We start from the raw sequence: 16,980 nt of genomic DNA, 5'->3' as shown, positions 1-16,980 counted from the left end.
AGCTGTTTCTTGACCCAGGAGGAGACACTAGCAGGAAGTGGGTAAATTAGTGCCCTCTCCACCATCCCCTTCTACTCAGAACTTGCCCACGCGCTTCCCACAGGGCGGTACACCCACACCCCTTAGCTGAGTCTAGCTCACTCCTAGCCCCTGCATCAAGCCAGGCTACTCCCAAATGGCCACAGGGTGTGGCTCTCCTTATTCATTTCTAGTCTGAGAAGCACAAAAAAGGGCTGAAAGGGGGAATCTTAGGGCTTTGAGCTCTGCCAGTCCACAGGTCTGCCCAGGGACGTCAGCTGATAAGACCTACAGGGCGGGAGAGGCAGCCATCCCTCCCTCCAGCCCTGGCAGGAGTTCTAAGGAAAGACCCCCCAAGTATGACTGTCTCTTCAGAGTTAACCTTGGCCACTCATGAGTAGACTCCAGACGTGGTTCCAAGTACCTCAAGGTCAAAGAAAGGGGGTCACACATGTTCTAAGGCAAAGACCAGGAAAGAGAAAGAGGGAAGGACACAGAGGGAAAAAATGTCAAGAGCTGCTCTTTACTGAATGCACTATACCCGCTGGGCCCTGAACCAGGTGGAAAATGTACTAGTATGTAAGCCTCACGAACACCCTAGGAAGACATTTCACGAGGTTGACTAGTGTCATCCTCCCCACCTAATGTCTCCCCAGAACCCCAGAATTTGGAAATAGGGATTGTGCAGATATAAGCAAGGTAAGATGAGGTTAAACTGATTTAAGGTCTTTACTAGGAAAAGGAGCAATTTAGTCTCAGAGACACAGAGAAGAGAAGCCCCGTGAGGATGCAGGCAGGGACCAGAGGACACAGTGACAAGATAAGGGATGCCAGGGACGGCTGGCCTCCACCAGAAGCTGGGAAGCAGCACAGAACATACTCTCCCTTTGGAGCCTCCACAAGGAACCAACCCTGCCGACACTTCAGTTTAGGACTCCTGAACTGTGAGGATGAATTTCTGTTGCTTTAAGCCACCAAGTGTGTGGTGACTCTTTACAGCAGCAAAGGAATCCAACACAGGAGGGTACACCATCCCCTGTATTTTACAGATCTGGGAACAGACCCAAGGTTAAGGCACCAATTCTAACTTATGCTGCTTCCAAGGGGCAGAGCCAGGGTTCAAACCCACTCAGTGACTCAGGAGAGGAAAAACAATGACAGTGACAAGAACAATTACAAACTAGCATTTAGATAGCACTGTACTATGTCGGGAACTCCTGTCAGTACTGCCCATGCCTTCGTTGATTTACTTCTCCCCTATCAGGTTGGATCTGTTATTTTACAGATGAGGAAACCAAGGCAACCAAAAGGCTAATGAGCTTGCCCAGTGCCAGAGCACCAGTACAAGACAGGACTAGCAAGAGAAGGAAGGAGCCAGGGCTGGTGGCCGGGTGGGAGAGTTGCAAAGCCAGAACATCTGAAGAGGTGGGGCTGGGGGGGCCTCACCATCCGTCCAGGCCTCGTGGATGGAGGCCTTCTGCCGGAACTTCTCCGCCAGGTGGTCCAGCCGCTCCAGCCTCCGGATCTCATTCAGGAGCCACTCCTCATAGCCCTTCTCTGCCTGCTCCAGGCAGCCCCAGGCATTGTTGATGTCCTGCAGGGATGGGAGGCACGGGGTCAGGACTTGGCCTGGGCCTGGACCCCAGCCCTCTGGGACCCCTACAGCTGCTCCGTGTCTTCCAGGAGGAACCTCTTCCCAATCTCTGCCCCACACCCACCCCAGCCAGCCAGCCCAGCCCACCTCCACATAAGCCACCAGCCACAGGGCTTCTGAGCATGAAGTCCTGTAGGATAAGAGCTCAAGGCCCTCCCTGCCCAGGTCTGGCTTCCCACAGGACTGTGGTAGATCACAGAGGTATTCATGGCCAGTCAGGGAACCAGAACAACAATGAATGGGGCAAGCAGGCACTGGGGCCACCCCACCGCCACCACCACATTCCTGGATTCAGGCCTCTGGGCAGTAGCCTGGATGACCCAGCCCAAGGTTCTGAGAGGGACAGCTGCTGAGCACAAGCCCACATACCCCTTCAGACAGAGCCACCTCTACTATCAGTGCAAGGACACCCAGGTAAGCACACTTGGGGCTGAACCTGGCCTATGCCCCATCCTCTCTACCATGCCCCCCAGGGCCAGGCTGCATCTGTCCCACCCAGGGCAACTTTTCAACTTTGCAAGAGCACCCCAATTAGGCCAACAGCTGCTCTGGCCACCTAAAAGCTACTGAATCAGACTTGAAACCCAAAAGAAGGCTATAGTTTTCCATACTGCACACAATATCAAAAAGTTGTAGTATTTTGTTTTGTATTAAGGATTGAATCCAGGGGTACTTTACCACTGAGTTATATCTCCAGTCCTTTTTATTTTTTATTTTGAAACAGGATCTCACTAAGTTACTGAGGCAGGTCTTGAATTTTCAATCCCCCTGCCTCAGCCTCCCAAGCTGTTGGGATCATAGGCGTGTACCTCCATGCTCTTGGCTCCTATTACATATATATATATATATATATATTATATATATATAATATATATATATATATATATATATATATATATATATTGCTTTAAGGTTTACCTAAAAATCATATTCATATATTCATATATAAAGACTAAACAATTCTTTCTGATTTTTTTTAAAACATTGATAATGGGTAATGGGATCATGAATAATTTCTATTTTTTGTATTTTACTTAATATCCTACCCTAAAAAATCTACTTAATAAATAAATTAACATTTTTTTTAAAAGTTATTAAAGTTCCATAAAAGTAAAAAAAAAATTAACTTGTTGCTTGTTCCTATTTCCAAGGACATTCTATTTACAAAATGATTTGGGGGGCGGTGGGGGGCTAGTGGTGCCAGGGAGGTCTGGGGGTGGATGCTTAGGCTCTGGAAGGGCTAACCTGACCTGGGTCAGGGCAGAAGCAGCTGTCCCCCTGAGCTTGGGCTGGAGCCTGGGTGGGAATCTAGAAGGGAGCACTGTGGGTAGGTAGAAAACGACCCACCCCACGGTGCTGCATGGGCCCTAATAGAAGTGGCTGGGGGCTCCCGGCTGCTCACCGAGACCATCCTGCCCTCGGAGGGCATGAAGGCGGGCCGGTTGCTGAGGCGCAGCTTGGTCTGCAGCGTGTTGAAGTTGATCTCCAGCTGGCACTTCTCCTGCACCTTGGGCGGCTTGTGCAGGCGCCGGTAGTCGCGGAAGTCCTCCAGCTTCTGCTGCATGGCGTGCATGGTGTTCTCGGGCACCCGGTTCTCCAGCCAGGGGATGGTGCGGCGGATCCACTCCAGCAGCTGGAGGGAGAGAGTAGAGGCCCTGGGGCTGAGGATGCTGGGAGCGGGAGTGCTTACTCCCTTCGCAGGGCAAAGGGTCTCTCCCCACAGCACAGTCCTTCCCTTCTACCATCCTTGGGCATTCCCAGGCCATGAGGCCAGGGTCCAGGGTGTTCCCTTTAAGAACCAGAGGCTGCATGAAGCCTGGCTACTGGGACCTGTCAATTTGTGGCCAGCTTCATTCACCCTATCCACCCTGCAGGGGAAGAACCATGGAACCGTCGGCTGCTGGCCGAGTGTCAGAGTCCTGAGTTCTAGTTCCAGGTCCTACTAACTGAGTGGGCCTGTTTCTTTGTCTATGCCACAGACAGAGGATCTAAAGGCTGCTACCTGAGGTCCCTGCCACCAGATTTTCTGGGATTTAGCTCTCTTCTAGGGTAGAGAGCTGCCTAGGGAACAGTCTGCTTGCTTTTCCTGAGTCAAGGTAATGGTGGTGGAGAAGACGAAGGAGGAGTAGAAATGATGGCAAGTACATGCAACACCTGCAGGGTGCCAGGCACATCCCACGAATTAACTCATCTGAATAATCACAGGAATTTTATGGTTTAAGTATGTGACCTCCCCTGGACATGGAGGAGGCAACCAATGCCCAGCATGGGACTGGCTATGGCAACCTGGCTGGAACAGTGGATCAGAGATTTAAGCCCTGGCTCCTCTCTACTTTCTGAGGGAGCCAGAGCAGAGCCCAAGCTGTCCCATGCTAACTGTGTCAGGATCATGGATGACACCCAGCCTAGGACTATGTCTCCATGATAGATTTGGAGGTATAGGTTCTGGGGGCCCCTTTTCCCTCAGGATGATGAGGTGCAGGAAGGACCCTGCTGGGGCCAAGTCAGGAGAAACCCAGAGGGTACCCACATCGCTGGCCAGCTTCTCGTAGTCTTCCATTAGCTGCTCGTTCTCCTGGTTGACCGCCAGTACCTTGCAGATGCGATTGGCAGCTGTCTCCGCCTGGCAACAAGACAGAGAGTCATGAGTAGCCGGCCCCAGTAGCAGGGGCACCTGGACACACCTGTGCTGACCATGCTCCTCCTCCTGAAGCTCCCTGTGGATGGAAGGGAGCCTCCGAGGTCCTGAAGTCATATCCCTCCTCCCTCTTCCTCACCACCCTCTTTGCCAGCTCCCATGGCCAGGTCTCGTGGGTCATGGGAGCCTGGATAATGGTCTCAGTGGCTGACCCAGGGTCCTAGAGAAGGATCTGAGTCTGGGACCCAACATGCATGTTGGGAAGAAACCAATCCAACGACAGTTACACTCAAAAAGCACTCAGATCAGGTGGAGAGGTGAAGAAATGCACGCCCATCCTGAGATTGCAAGTGGAGGCCTTGGATGCAAAGGTTCAGGGCCTTAGTCCAGATGTGCAAGGATCTTAGAGATGTGGGAATTCAAATCTGGGAGTCTAGGGAGAAGATGCCAGCTGAAAAATAGGAAAAGCTCTAAGAATCTCTGCTAAGGATCCCTGCAGAACCTCCCAAGAACCTTGGCCCATCAGGAAACCAAAGGGCATAATAAGGGCAGGACAAGGGATCATCCCAGCACGGTCACTGCTGGGAAAGCTAAGTGCTGGACACACAAACACCACAGACAGGCCTCAGCCTTGAGAGGAAAGAAAGGGGACAGAATGGTAACCAGACATAGGCCTGGAGTTCCCTCAGAGACCCATCTTCCGCAGCCTAACACCAGCAAGGGTCCCACTTTCCTCCATCTACTTCACTTAGGAGGTTTGGGGATGGAGTTGTGTCCTTGTACACTCTGCCTCTACACCGAAGGACAGCGAACTCCATGACCTCTGGGGGCCACAGGGCAGAAGACAGCCAGAGTCGGAGAAGATAATGCCTGGGGGGAGAAAGAGATGCATCCTGGGAATATAGAGAAAGGTGACCTGCAGCCAATAAAGGATGCCCGATTTACAGGGAAGGAAGACTTGAACTCACATCTGGTTGATGAACGCAACAAAAAGGGTTTCAACTGCAGCAAGACTACCTGAGGCCAGGCAGAAGGAAGAACCTGAGAATGAGGACTCTTAGAACTGGCAGGAATGATGGAGAAGACGCAGAAGCTTTTTCTGTGAAGAACTTTTCAAATAGGATGCAGGCCCGCAACTCACGGGCCTTGTGAGTGACTGTGCTGGGGTATACATCGGGGTGGAACAGAATGAGATCATCTGTCATCACCTCAAGGTCCCTTCGAGTGCAAAATCGAGAGACTGTATGTTACAGGGCAAGGTGTGAGAGTGGGCTGAGACTTTACCAAGAAAATGTGGGGATGGCTTGAGGGTGACCTAGGAGTCCTTTGGACAGAGACTTCAAGGTCTTCAGAAACTGGGGCAAGGCGTCATCCTGAGGCCCTCATCTCCTGTCCCCTGTCCTGGAGCTTCCATGGCCATCTCTCAGTGGAACTCCAGATTGGCGTCATTCCTCTTGAGAACCACTGAGTAATAACGGGGAATCCCAGAAGGCCCTGAGGAGGGAAACTCCCCCCCTGGAGCCTGTGCATAGATGCGGTTCAGAAAGAAAGCAGGGTCATGGAAAACAAGCCCATGAGGCTGGCTGGGGCGGGCACACTGCCCGAGGTCACTGAGGGCACCTCCACTGAGGACGAGGGCAAGGACCAGGAAGAGCAGAGGCGTTTGACTCCAGGCTGAAATTTACGTAAGGAGGTGGGGTGGCCGCAGACCCTGCCACTAATGCCCTCATGAGCAGAAAAGGATCGGGTAGCTACCCATCACGGCTGAGCAGCGGCTGCAGCTGTGATTTCTGACAGGAGAAGCCCACCTGCACCTCGCTACCCTCCTGATGGATGCTGAATCCCGGGCTCCATTGCCCTAAATTGTGACGTATACGTCATCAAACTGATGCTATGGGTGGCATCTGAGTTGGTGGGATTTTAGATGTGTCCATGGGCCTCAAGAGCCTTGCCATCCCCCAGGGTCACTTGGGGCATCTTTGGATGAAGTCTGGGGGAGATTCCCATGTGGGCCTCTGGGGGACTTTTCACAAAGATCCAACTTCTTTCCCAAGCCTGTGTCCTGGCCTGTCCCTCCCAGGGGGGCCTCAGCAGGAGAGGATGACTGAGAACAGGACCAACACAATCACAGTCCTGCCTTTGGGGACCACAGGGACACTGCACATGACACCAAAGGTCACTTTCTTTTTTTTTTTTTTTTTTGTGGTTCTTGGGATTGAACCCAGGGCCTTTTGCATGCAAGGCAAGCACTCTACCAACTGAGCTATGTCCCCAGCCCCAAAGGACGCTTTCTTTAGAGAGGGTCTATGGGCAAACATCTCTGGGTTGCCTCAGAGGTCAGCACTGTTACCTCCAGGAAGCAGGAACCTGAAACTTGATTTTGTTTTTAAATATTTTTAGTTGCAGATGGACATCATAACTTTTATTTAATTGTTTATCTATTTATGTATATCTATCTATTTGTTTGTTTATTGTGTGTGGTGCTGAGGATTGAACCTGGTGCTTCACCCATGCAAGGCAAGCACTCTCCCACTGAGCCTCGACCCGAGCCCCACACTTGATGTTTAGAGAAAAACAAGAAACCTTGCTGCTTCCCTCACCCTCACTGCCGACTTCCTCACGGCCCAAAGGAGCGTGCCGGGGGCGTGTGCTAAACTTACTGTTAAGTGGCTCAGTTACCACCAAGCCCCTTCCAGGAGGTAAGAAGAGGTCAGCCAGGAAGCACCGGCTCAGCTGGGCCTGGAGTTCAGGGAAGCTCCCGTCCATGACCCTAGTCATCACTTTCTAGCTTTCCCCCCATCACTGCAAGAACCCCACGCACCATGGGGTTAGGAGAGCGACACCCAGACCATAGGGATCTCAGAGAGACTGCATCAGTTAAGGAGCCCGAGGGAGAGGTGGTCCCAGGAAGGAAAGAAATGCCGTGGGGGAATTGCAGAAATGGAAGCAGTTTCAAAAGAAGACCCAGGCAAGTCCCCACTTCAGCTTGGTTCCTGCCAAAGGAGAGGGGATGCTCGGAACCCCAAAGCAAAGAACCAGAATGCCCCAGCCTTTCTGATGAGGACAGATTGGTATGAGATCACATGATGTAAGCACAAACAAGCAAGGGGCAGAGAAGGCACAGAAATAGGCAAGGTGCTTTCCAAGTGTCAGGGAAAAGACACCAGAAGTTGTGTTTCCTGTTCCGCAGTTTGTACTTTCACGTCTTTCTGCGACCTACTTTCCATCTGTACTATCATCCAGCTTAACACACAGCAGGACACTCCGTTTGGTATCCGAGGTAAGTTTTAAAAGGACTGTGGGCTGTTACCTCTGGAGAACTTCACAACCCAAAACAGTGGTTCCCTTCATAGTCAGCACCAAATCATCTGGTGCAGGTAGAGGCCAGAGAGGAAATGTCCTCAACGTGACATAAAATATCCAAAGAGGAACTGGCCGGAGGGTGGCAGAGCCCCTCTCTCCAGCTGCACCTTGGCTCCCCCAGGAGTCCCCGCTCTATAGCAGCCAGACAAGGCAAACTCACTCTCCTTTCTAGGGCTTCTGTCCCTGCACAAGTTGCAGCCACCTTTCTCCACCCGTGTTTGCCCCTTCCCAATGGGAACCCTGATTCCACCCTGAGCCCCAAGGTCAAGTGCTGCTGCTCAGGAAAAGCCCACAGTCAACCTCCCCTGCTCGGATCTGCAGCAGAACGAGCACTGCTCAGGCCCGACGGCTCCCCGTGTCCAGGGCTTTCCCAGACAGACCATGAACTCCAAGGGCAGGAATGGGGTTCCTCCCTGAGAAAGTCCACAGCAGTGGAGCATGTGCCTGATGGACCCATGGATCCCTCCATCCCGAAAAGCATCCAGAAACACCTGCATCAGACCAAGCTCCTGCCTACAAGGGCTGATTCTCAGGAACAAGTTCCTAAAAGACCATGAACTTCAAAGGAAAAACTATGTAAACCAAACCTTGAGATGCTCTCCAGCCATTCTAAATCCCCAGAGTGGAGGAGAGCAAGAGAGTCAGCACCAAAACCAGCCTGCCTGACAGAAGTTGGTCCCCACCTAACGAGGAAAGTCAATCAACACACTTACATGTGTGGGCACATGTGCTGGGTACGTGTGTGTGCAAATGCACATGTGCATTCCCCTGCTGCCTTTCTAGTTCCCTTATCCACAGTTTGTCCAGAGAAAGGCAGGAGAGGAAGGAGAACCCTGGGTGGGCATGGGTTTTGGAAGAGTTCTGGTCAGTGCCAGCCCCTGAGATAGTCAGTCAAGGCCAAGGCCACGTGAGGCAGAGCCTCCTCCTCCTCCATTATCCCCTTCCCACAGGAGAGGTGAAAACCCCTGCCCCCTGCCTGCTTAGCTCTAAGTAGGTGCTTCAGAAGTGACTGGGGACACCCAGGACACCAGAGGAGCACCACCCCTAGTTTGTGACTTTGTCCTCAGATGGAAACAAAAGCAGCATGAAATGATTGCAACAGAGGTAGATAAATGGGACGAGGGCACAGGGGAGGTATAGAGGATTGCAGAGGGAGAGCAGGCTGCCACCCTCCCATATGCCACACACGCCTATGTCACACCCCGTGGCTCCCGCCCCACGGCACACACATGCACACTCCCTCCCCCACACACAACACATGCCCCTTCCGAGCAGCAGCAGCCAGGACACAGAGACTTCAGAGACAGGTAAGGCCAGTGTCAAAGGCATGAAGCCCAGGACAGAACCCCCGAGGAGCGGGAGGAGGTGGAGGAGAAGAGAGACGGAAAGAAAGGCCCTGCAGAGTCAGCCCGGTGGGGACGAGCCAGGCACTCTCTCTGTGGTCACCAGGTTGGGAGCCGGACCTCAGCAAGCAGAGATGCTGCTCAAATCCTGGCTAGGAGGTGGGGTGGGGGGCACAGGGTCAGAGGAGGTCAAGGAGACAGAGGTGTGTGGGACAGAAAGAAAGCAAGTAGGATCCGGCCAGAGGGGGCTGGAACAGGCAGTCCTGCCTTCAGTAGGTGGTGAGGTTGGCCTTGGGGGCCCAGCTAGGTAAGGAACAGGCTGCTGGTGGTCCATCTGGTTACTTTGTGGGATTTTTTAAAGGTGCCTCCTCCCCAAAGCACTATTATTTGAAAAAGGTCACACTGATTTTGTTAGAAGATGTTTTTACTGCCATCTGCAGGATAATTTTTAGTCACGAATATTCAAATCGGGCTGGGATTGTGGCTCAGTGGCAGCACCACATGAAAATAAATACACAAAATAAAGATACTGTGCCCATCTACAACTAAAAAAAAATATTCAAACCCCCATTGTCTGTGGCACAGGCCAGCTGCCCTTCTGTAGTACACAACCTCCACAACCATCCAGGGCAGGTCTGGTTGGGAGTTATCAGGCAGGGCTCTGGCCTATTCACCAGGGAGAAGGCAGGAAGACTTCTCCCTGCCCTGCTGCTGGCTGAATTTGAGAAGATGACCTTGCTTAAGCAAGAAGGAAGGAGGGAGAGACAGAGGTAAAGGGGTCTTGGGTATTTAAGGGACTAGCCGGAAACCATAGCTAAGCGCTTCCACTTCTTGGGACATGGACTGTGCTGGGTCTGGTAAAGGAGCTAGGGTGATTGTCCTTCCCGTCTGGGGGATCCACTGCCTCGGTGCACGGGGAGATGTGGGGGCCGCGCAGAGGCAGGGTTCCTCTGGCATCGTCAAGTGTCCTGGCCGGGGTTCAGGGAGCACCCCGTCCTCCTGCGGGGAGGAGGGGCTTCTCTCGCCTCCTTCGCCCCAGGCCTGCTGCCGGAGTGTCCAGAGAGGACGGAGGGAGGGTGGGCGAGGCCGAGGGGGAGCTCACCTTCTGCGCACCTGGGAAGGTGTGGCAGTGACATGAGACACTAGGTCACATGGCCTTCCCATCCAGCCTTAGCGTGCCTACACATCTGCACAGAGAAGGAGAAGAGATTGAGAGGAGAAAGCAGCAGCAGCAGCAGCACAAACCCAAACAGCCATGTCGGACAGAGAGAGCACGAGACAGGAACCAAGAGGCAGAGACAGAGGTGGGAAGGAAAGGGGCAGGAGGTGGATGAGCAGGTGGAGATCAGCGAGGGGGACGGGCAGAGGGTGAGAAAGGGCCTCCTGTCCTGCATTTCACGACAAGCCACTCAGGGGCCACGCAGAGCACCTGGCAGGCCCACAGACGGAAGCCAGAAGGGTTCTGCGGTCAGGGCAACTCCGCTTCTTCTGGGGTCCGGCCTTCAAGGGAGGCCGGGCGGAGGGACATCTGCTGTCCAACCTCAGTAATCGTGCCGCCCCGCCTAGTGCGGAACCTGTACAACTGAGCTTTCACCTGAGGCCTCCTTGAGCAAATCTGGCCCGGGACATTTGAAGGGGCTCCCGGCCGCCCACCTCCTCTCTCCCCTCCTTCTCCCAAGGGTCACAATCCTGTCTGGGAACACAGAGTGCAAAGTGGAGGTTCTGGGGACAGAACTGCATCCTCAAGGGAAGTCCTGGCACTGTCAAGAGCACAGCTGGACCTGGAGGGTGGCAGCCCACTCCACCCCCACTCCCCACACTCAGGACCATTCAGGAGGCTGACATCACACACGCAGCCTCTCCTGCCTCCACCAGGTGGCTGGTCCCAGAAGGCCCAGAAGCTCTTGATTTTCTCAGTAACAGGAGAAGAAGAGAGAGGGACAGGGGAAGGGAGAGGGCAGAGGTGCAGGGTGGGAGAGGAGCCAAGCCAAAGAGAACACGCCACCTAAGAGCCAGGACTAACTCTACCCACGAGACGAGGCCATCCATCCAGGCACTGGATGGGGCAGGCAGGTGGGAGGGGCAGGAGGGCAGGGCTCAGGGTCCGGCATGAGGTGTGCTGGGCATGGAAGGAGCAGGGGCCCCAGGTACCTTCTGGGCTCCAGAGAAGGCATGGTAGAAGCTGGACACGTAAGTCATGATGGCTTTCTCATCAGGCCGAGCAGTTCCAACGATGTCTGTCAAGAAAAATTGGGAGTTAAACCCAGCAGGTGACAGTTATCCCATTCCTGGGCAAATACCCAAAGGACTTAAAATCAGAATACTCTAGTGATGTAGCCACATCAAATTTTATAGCAGCTCAGTTCACAAGCTAAGCTATGGAATCAACTTAAGTGCTCTTCAACAGATGAATGGATAAAGAAAATGTGGTATATATATGCACAATGAAATATTACTCAGCCATAAAGAAGAATGAAATCACGGCATTTTCTGGTAAATGGATGGAACTGAAAAATATCATGCTAAGCAAAATAAGGCAATCCCAAAGAACTAAAGGCCAAATGTTCTATCTAATATGTGGATGCTGACTCACAATAAGGGTGGGGTAGGGGGGAATAGAAATTCACCAGATTAGACAAAGGTGGAATGAAGGGAAGAGAGGGGAGATGGGAGTAGGAAAGAGAGTAGAATGAATCGGACATAACTTTCCTGTGTTCATGTATGAATACACCACCAGGGTAACTCCACATCACGCACAACTACAAGAATGGGAATGTTGGAAGTTCCCCATCCCCCCGAGAAGAACCGTCCAATGGTGGGCCCTGCTGGCTCACATGATCCTTATCCACCAATCAGACTAGCCCTGCTGGCTCACATGATCCTTATCCTCCAATCAGACTAGACCTGCTGACTCACATGATCCTTACCCACCAATCAGAAAGCACCCCATGCCAACTGTCAAACCCTTCAACCATGAAACTGTCATAACTGTCAAACCACCCCTGGCTCTATAAATATGCAGAGCCGATCCTCAATAAACAGGCATTTTCTCTGATGGCAAGCCTTGTTCGTTCTTTCAGAGAAGTTATACTCCATGTGTGTAATATGTCAAAATACATTCTACTGCCATGTATAACTAAAAAGAACAAGCAAATAAATGAATAAATGAATGAGTGAACGAATGAATGAAAAGCCAGTGGATGAGCACATGGCACCCCTTCCAATAAGAAGCAAAAAGAATCCTGTAGGACCACAAAGTCTTCTCACCAAAATGCCCAGCCAGAACCTAGCCGGCCTCCCGCTGATGGGAATGGAAGAGGCAGGGAACAAGAAAAGCCGTAACCCCAGGAAGCAACAGACAACCTGGGAATACAGAACATTCCATAGGACAGCAGGCCCCCACCTCCAGAAGTTCAATGGGAGGAATGACAGAGTGAGCAGAGAAGAGACACCCCAACTGCAAAGCCAAATGCCACCCCTGACCCTTGTGTGCCTCCCAATTAGAACAAAACAACTCTTGGCTCTTGGTTTCCAGTACAGGGATTGCACCCAAGGCTCTGTGGGTGCTAGGCAAGTGCTCCACCACTGAGCTACATCCTTAACCCTTCAAAGACATCTTTTAAACAACTAGGGAAATTTGATTATGAACTAGATAATAGATATGTCAAGAAATTATTGTCGATTTGCTAAATAAGAATATTATTTTATGGTTACCTTAGAAAATATTAATATTTTCCAGGTATGTATTCTGAGGTAGTGATGAAGTTATGCAATAGCTGAGATCTGACTCAATATATGTCAATAAAGAAAACAGAAATAAAAAGAGAAAAATAAAGTGACAAAATCTTAATAATCTATATCTGGATGATGGATATACAGAAGTTCATTATACTAATCTCTTTGTTTTTGTAGACATTTGAGATTTTTTCCTAATGACATTTTTAAAAAATGTCTTTAGTTGTTGATGGACCTTTATTTTATTCATTTATTTATATGCAGTGCTGAGAATCGAACCCAGTGCCTCACACATGCTAGGCAAACACTCTACTACTGAGCCACAACTCCAGTCCCCTTAATCAAATTTTTTACTTTTTTCTTTCTTTTCTTTTTTTTTTTTTTTTGGTACTGGGGATTGAACTCAGGGGTACTTGACCACTGAGCCACATCCCCAGACCTATTTAGTATTTTATTTAGTGACAGCGTCTCACTGAATTGCTTAGCACCTCACTTTTGCTGAGGCTGGCTTTGAACTCATGATCCTCTTATCTCAGCCTTCTGAGCTGCTGGGATTACAGGTGTGAGCCATTGTGCCCGGCACCATTTTTTTAATTTAAAATGTCACTGGTGGTTGGGGGCAGGGAACAGAGGGAAAGGGGACAACCTTCACATCCCTTTTCCAACCTCTTGACATGAAGCAGTCACTTTCAAGATGGCGTCTGAGCATATGGGCCCAGGGAAGGCCCAGAAGGAAAGTGGCCATTGTGTCCAGGGCAGAAACAAAGACAAGAAGACTTAGATGGATCCCAGCCATGAGCCTCCCTGGCCCCCATGATTCCCCTCACCTGACAACTTCTGTCCCCCCACCACCCATCAGAGCTGCTGGGCATGGTATGAGGCAGAAAGCTGGGTGCAGTGGCCAGGAAGCACCGAGTTTCCAGCCCCAGGACCGTATTTGTGATCAGGATGTTCTTGTGTTAAACCCTGGACCTGTCCCCACCCAGGTGGCCGGACTAGTACCTCTCCCTCTGGGCCTCAGGAAGACATGGAAACCCTTATAAGCAGGCAACTCCTGGGATCCTCAAATGAGGTCCCAGATGGCCCAGGCCTTCTCCCTTCCTGCTGCAGACTGCTGGGGCCCCTCTTAGCCCCTGGGGAGCAGCTGGAAAGGACCGGAGGCCCCAAAGGGGAGAGAACACTGTTACCTTCAGCATCAAGCATCTTGGGGATGTCCAGATACTTCTCTGCCACATCGAAGGCTGTGTTCAGGTTTGTGAGTGGATCATCCTAGAGGGAGAAGAGGAGGAAACAGTGATAAGGGAAGCCATGACAAGTCACAGGCCACCCCTGGGAGGCCACCAAAACTGGGGGGCAGAGGGGCCTTCCCGCAGCCCCTCCCAGGCTCCAACCTCAGGGCACAGCAGTGGGTGGACAAGGCTGGCCTCATCACCAGGGTCACTGGCTGGAGGTTCAAAACAGTCTCTTTCCTCCTTAAGCTTCATTTTCTTTTCCAGGGAAGTGAGAATACCTGCCTGTAGCCTGAGTCAGGATAGGAAAGAATTGCTAAGAAGTACATGCTGGGAGCAGGGTATCAGCTGTCCTGGCTTCTGGTTTCAGCCACCAGCCAGAGGGACTCCTGGGTAAGTGACAAGGACTCAGTTTTTCCATCTGTCACTCAAGAGTTGGGCTAGGAGATCTTAACTGTGGCTAGTTAGGGGGAGAGCAGGGGCCCTTTCATGTTCTTATTTCATGAAATCTTGGCGTTTCTTCAGATAGCCACAGCTTCTAAACTACTCCTACCTCTGCTAACTTTTCCAGGAAACTGAGCAGGATGAGGAGAAACTGGGATCCTTGTGCACTGGAATGTAATGTCATCATGATGGGAATAGAATAAGATGCAGCCACTTTGTGGTGAGACCATATGATCCAGCAATTCCAACTTCTGCGTGTACAACCCCAAAGAATTGAAAGCAGGGTCCCGGTGAGATATGTGCACACTCACATTCTCAGAAGCATTATTCACAAGAACCCAAAGGTGGAAGCCAAGTGTCCATCAACAGAGGAATGGGTAAGTGGACCACGGTTCATACACACATGGAATATTACTCAGCCTCAAAAGGGCGGGGGGGGGATTCTGATACATGTTCCAACACAATGAACCTTGAGGACATTATGCTGAGGAAAAACACTATAGGATGCTACTTTTTTGAAGTACGTAGAGGGTTGAATTCATGGAGACGGAAACTCACCAGGGGCTGGCGAGAGAGAGGGGGCACAGTATTTCAGTTTTGCAACATAACAAGTTTTGGATGTGTAATGTTTGCACAACAATGTGAGTGTATACAAGGGCACTGAACTGCATACTTAAAAATATTTTTTTAAAAATGTTACGTATTTATTTTACCACAACTTTGTTTTGTTTTATTTTGGGGGGCTCTTTCTTTTTTTTTTTTTTTGGTCCTGGTGATTGAACTCAAGGGCATTCAAGCACTGAGCCATATCCCCAGGTCTATTTTTATTTTTTATTGAGAGACAGGGTCTCACTTAGCTGCTTAAGGCTTCACTAAATTGCTGAGGCTGGCTTTGAACTTGGGATCCTCCTGCCTCAGCCTCCTGAGCTGCTGGGATCACATTGTGTGCCACCACACCTGGCTAGTTGTTTCTTTGTTTGTTTGTTTGTTTGTTTTTTTAAAGAACTTTAATGTAGGGCGAAAAAAACCAAACCTTTCATGAGGAGAGTCCCCACTCCCCTGCTGTTCCCTGAGACTGATCTAAGAGGGCCGGTTCTGCCAGTCTAGGGCTGTTTCCCTGTTTTACTCAAATGAGAATCACAAGCAACAAAGAGATGAAGACGTTCACTTCGGAAGTTTTCAGGAGGAAATTGTTCAAAATAGAGTAAGTAGAGTCCTTCTAGGAAAGTATTTGACAGCAGCCAGGATGATAAAAACAGCCAAACGGTGAAGGTCATTTCCACCCGGGCCTGCACGGCAGCTGCCAGCACACAGGTTTAGGTGTGCCCTGGCTGCCCCATGTGGGACCGCCAAGAGGCCTTCCCATAGCCAGGGCCAGAAATAAAGAGCTTCCCAGCTGGAGCCCCTGGACTGTGTCCCCAGTGCCCAAGGGCCAGTGGGTTCTGGCCACCTGTGTGTTCCAGAAGGCCTTCACTGTTCCCTGGGCCTGGCTCTGTGCTGGGACTTGGGCTGGACTTCAGTGATGAGCTAAAGAGAAGGGGAGGCCAAACAGGAAAGAATGTGCAAGGGCATATCAACAGACCCAGAGAGGGACAGAGGGTGGGGAGAACACTACCAGGTACCAGTCGATGTCCCCTGGACTCTCGACTCCCAACGAGCCAAGACGGATGGGACCTCTGAGACAGGGATGGGACTTCAGAGGCACGGACAGCACAGACCCCTCTCTATACGACAGCAGGCAACAGCTGTGTGTTCACTTGACTGCTGACACCCACACCCCCCACAGGGACACAGGCACACACACGCCCATCACCAAAGTGCAGCAGCGCAACAGGAAGCAGGTGTGTATGACGCCTTCAAAAGAAAACATCGATGACACTAGGGTTTGCCACTTTGGCCCTGTTTGATTTGGGCACAGAGTTTCCAGGCAGGTGGGGGGGGGGGGTCTCAAATGGATTTTCTTTCCCTTTCAAAGCAGCTGATCTAGTGAGCTGGGATCCACCTTCTCCCCAAAAGGTTAGCTGGGGAAAGGCTGTTGTACAGCCGTGCACAAGGCCACACACAGGGCCAGGCCGATGGATGGCCTTCTGTAGATAGGCCCTTCCTAGGGCTGAGGCCCTGCAGGCAAATGGAAAATAGGAATCTCCTCCTTTCCTCCCTCACAGAAGCCCTCTAGTGGCTTGCTCACCTACACCCCCAGAACAGAGGGCCAGCCACCACCATGAGTTGCCAGGGCAACATCAAGCCCTGCTTGGCCACTGGTTAGCCACAGGCCTTTCCTGGGGCTCAGGCAAGGTGGGGTCTTTATTGAACACTGTGCCTTCTAGGTATCGAGATGAATGTGAGAAACATAAGGCTGTCATTCCTAAGCCTCCTCACCAAGAGATTCCAGCACAGGTGACATTCCAATTCCAATTCCATTCTAGATCACCAACTGGAAGCTTAAGGAGAGCTCTCGAGGTGGCCTTTCCCAAGGTGGCCTTTCCCAAGATGCTCATGACAAGTCTCACCAAGGTCACAACCAGTGCCCTTTAACCACTATACTGGTTCTTGGGC

At 51.3% G+C, this 16,980-nt stretch overlaps 1 protein-coding gene across 3 annotated transcripts in view; it reads right to left on the bottom strand.

The window, feature by feature from the left end:
- Actn1 (actinin alpha 1) overlaps window positions 1-16,980 on the bottom strand; it is a 95,324-nt gene that overhangs the window by 12,140 nt on the left and 66,204 nt on the right. For all 3 annotated transcript variants that reach the window (XM_071607932.1, XM_071607933.1, XM_027929454.3), the window contains exons 7-11: window positions 13,939-14,020; window positions 11,168-11,253; window positions 4,203-4,295; window positions 3,075-3,305; window positions 1,465-1,612 (exon numbers count right to left, since the gene is read on the bottom strand). In XM_071607932.1, the coding sequence (XP_071464033.1) occupies window positions 1,465-1,612; window positions 3,075-3,305; window positions 4,203-4,295; window positions 11,168-11,253; window positions 13,939-14,020 (640 nt within the window). The remainder of the gene's footprint in view (window positions 1-1,464; window positions 1,613-3,074; window positions 3,306-4,202; window positions 4,296-11,167; window positions 11,254-13,938; window positions 14,021-16,980) is intronic.

This window comes from Marmota flaviventris, chromosome 2 (genome assembly GCF_047511675.1).
Source record: "Marmota flaviventris isolate mMarFla1 chromosome 2, mMarFla1.hap1, whole genome shotgun sequence".
NCBI classification, from domain to species: Eukaryota; Metazoa; Chordata; class Mammalia; order Rodentia; family Sciuridae; genus Marmota; species Marmota flaviventris.
Note: the sequence above shows the minus strand (reverse complement) of the source record. Positions and strands in the feature narration are given on the sequence as shown.